Below are 3,125 nucleotides of genomic sequence, written 5' to 3'. Positions count from 1 at the left end.
TGACGAGCTTCCCACTATGAACCAAACACACGTTAACCGAAAAAGTTGTTCTTTTGCCCTTTTTCTCAATCTAGTTTCTTTGTGTTTCTTTTTCTGTCAAAGTTTTCAGTAAGACAGTACAACAATTGCTTACTGATTTTTGCATCCATTTGTCAGGGACTGGCTGCTTTTCATTAGGTCTTTGCTATGATAAAAGCAACAAAACAACAACAACAAGAGCAGAAGCAGCAGCAACAACACAGTGGTGATGAGGATCCCGATTATGATGAGACGAAAACGATGGTGGATACCAAGTTACTTGAAGACAATGATTCCTGTCATGATAACAATAGCTTCCTTGATGATGGTAAAAATATATAAAAATACTAACTGTAATAATGTTGAGGTTGGTGAAGAAGCAAGAGGTCTGTTAGGAATCTCTTGACACATTTTAACCCTATCATCATCTACGTCTAGTGTACTAGGTTTAGCATGAAAGGGTCTAAGCCTAAACAAGCCCCCTTCTTGAAGATAGCTTGAGAAGCCCTTAATATCTATTATGCGGAGATTAAAGTTAACCATGTCATAACACAAAAGGGCATCACAAAAGCTAGAAACTAACTCATGGAAAAAAAATAAGAGAAGGAGAAGAAAGGTGAAGCGATTTAAGAAAAGGAAGCAAAAGTTTGATTTCGATTGATCTCAACGCTGCAAAGCTAAACAGATACACGTCAACACACCAAACTCAACATGAGTAGATGCTGCATGTCTTCAAAGCTTAAACATTAGAGATAGAGAGAGAGAGAGAGAGAGAGAGAGAGAGACTAGTAGGGAGTGACTCCCATATTAGCAGTGGTGAAGAATCCATCTGAGATTATGAGGTCATCTCCTTCCTGTAAAAACAAAGATTGGAATTGGGTGCCTTAGCCAACTCAATGAAACCATATAAATTGACCCAAACGGCAATAAAATCACAAAAAAAAAAAATCAATACCCAATGCATGCTTATACATGTATTACCTGCTGTCGTAAGTTACTTTTTTTCATGTTTTGATCAGCCATGAGCCCAAAGTGGATATGTGGGAAGTGTGCCCACTGCCACCCACAAAACAAAATCTCAGCTTTATAGAGAGAGAGAGAGAGAGAGAGAGAGAGAGAGAGAGAGAGAGAGAGTACATTCTTGGCAGCTGTGCTGAATGCTTCCCTGTGGGTGATATCTGGGTTACCTGCTTTGATTCGTTGGATCTCGTCTCTGAAATTGCAAATGTTAGTCTTTCAAAAATTCCAATGGCAGATAATCGAATATTCGGATAAAAAAATCCTGAAAATGCCATGAAAAAAATGGGGGAAATTAAAAGAAAAGGGAAGAAGGAAGGTAGTTGTTGAAAGAGCGCATTATGACTCACTTGATGAACCTGTTGTACGCCGATGGCACTCTCTGCCTTTTCTCGGGTGCTACACCACACACAACAGCAATAAATTACAAAGCAACCTTCTCAGTTCTGACCATAACAAAACTTCATATTGTAATTATTCATCAATTATTACCGAATCATGCCCTTATCTCTTTCCACGTTCAGACCTCTCAGGAGAGAGAGAGAGAGAGAGAGAGCTTACGCCTATTGACAGTGGTCGTCCTCGTGGTGGTGTGATCCGCCACACGGCTCACCGACGACGCAGCCGAGTCCTTCATGATCGAATGCTCAAGAAGCATGCTAGCCGCCGTTGTGATTTCCTCCTAGAATCACCATATTTTCTATTAGAATTAAATCAAGGACAAGAGAGAGAGAGAGATAGAGAGAGAGAGAGACCTGAGGATCATGACGAACAACTGGCAGATTGAGGGAGGGAGGGAAAAATTGATGGTTAGCCAGAGATGGTGGTGTCAGCGCTGGTTCCGGCGGTGGTGGTGGCTGAAGAAGAGCTCTCATGTTAACCGAGAGGAGGTTGGTGCAATGGCCGCACCTCACGGTGACAATCTTGAACAAACTGCTGCAGGGAACACTCACCTGCCGAGAGAGAAACACCAACATCACAACGTCAATCTTTTAAGCCTTAATTTGGTTGAGCACTCAGCAGACAAACAAAAAGCTACCAAAAAAACCAACTTCATGTAAAGGGAAATATAGAGAGAAACTGAGAGAGGCAAAGGCCTAGCTAGCCTTCCCTCTCCCCTCATCTTCCATTGTACAACTTACCGCGAGGACGGTATTACAAAAGTTGCAATGGACATAACACAACTGCTCAGGTTGAAGGTGGTCTAGCCCAAAGATGGAGGAGGACGACATCCCCACTTTGATTGATTGATTGATTGATTGACTGACTGACTAGTCGATCTATTTATCTTTGATACAGAACCAAGATGTGAGAGAGTGAGAGGGGAAGGGTTTGGGGTGTAGTGTTGCGGTGTGGAGAGATGATGAGAGAGTGCATGTTTGTTATGAGTTTTTAAATCTCTTCTTATTTTAGTGGAGAGGAGAGGGTGTCAGGTAGGTGAAAGCAGAAAGTGTGTGGTTGGCATTCCCAATGAGAGAGTAAAAAAAACCAGAGAGGGGAGTAAAGGAAAAAGGTGATTGCAGGGAGCGGCAGAGGTGGGGGAGAGGAGAGAGAAAGAGACATTTGCATGGGTGTGTTTAGGGCACGGCTGCCTTTCGCTCATTCAGCTGTTGCTATCGCAGTAATGAGGCTTGGCAACTTTAGTGCTTTCCAAATCTGTGTCCCGCCTCTAACTCCCGGGCAATAGGGAAAATACTGACCCCGCCTCCTTAGGGGAATGCAAAAGTTTTTTTTTTTTTTGTTCTTCTTTTTTACTTTTACCGATTTGACCCATCACTCCTCTCCCTTTTTCACACCCCCTCTCACCATCCACACACAAATACAAATTCTCACCCCGTTTCATACACAAGATACTACTTCTACCACCACTACACTACTTTCTTCTAGTACCACTAACCTTGTCTTTTTTTCACTTCTTTTGCATTATCATTTACTCTCTCTCTCTCTCTCAAAGTCTATCCATCCACATGGGAAGGCCAAATGGATTAACTGCACAAGCCACTTGAAGGATCGAATGCATTGATGGTTATAATGCTGCCATTCAATGTTGTAAAATATGGCAAACATGTCTTTTATTGCATTGAGGTAGA

At 42.2% G+C, this 3,125-nt stretch overlaps 1 protein-coding gene across 1 annotated transcript; it reads right to left on the bottom strand.

The window, feature by feature from the left end:
• Window positions 1-737: 737 nt before the first annotated feature.
• LOC149821731 (axial regulator YABBY 5-like) lies at window positions 738-2,267 on the bottom strand. The gene is made up of 7 exons (XM_089980912.1): window positions 2,178-2,267; window positions 1,812-1,988; window positions 1,597-1,717; window positions 1,386-1,434; window positions 1,156-1,231; window positions 1,000-1,074; window positions 738-872 (listed from the first exon to the last, which is right to left on the bottom strand). The coding sequence occupies exons 1-7, from the start codon at window positions 2,265-2,267 to the stop codon at window positions 804-806; spliced, it is 657 nt and encodes a 218-aa protein (XP_089837038.1). The 3' UTR covers window positions 738-803.
• Between the last annotated feature and the right edge of the window lie 858 nt (window positions 2,268-3,125).

The sequence above is a fragment of the Nuphar pumila genome, chromosome 11, assembly GCF_984573655.1.
Source record: "Nuphar pumila chromosome 11, dmNupPumi1.hap1.1, whole genome shotgun sequence".
NCBI lineage: Eukaryota > Viridiplantae > Streptophyta > Magnoliopsida > Nymphaeales > Nymphaeaceae > Nuphar > Nuphar pumila.
This window is presented reverse-complemented; position numbering and strand designations above follow the sequence as displayed.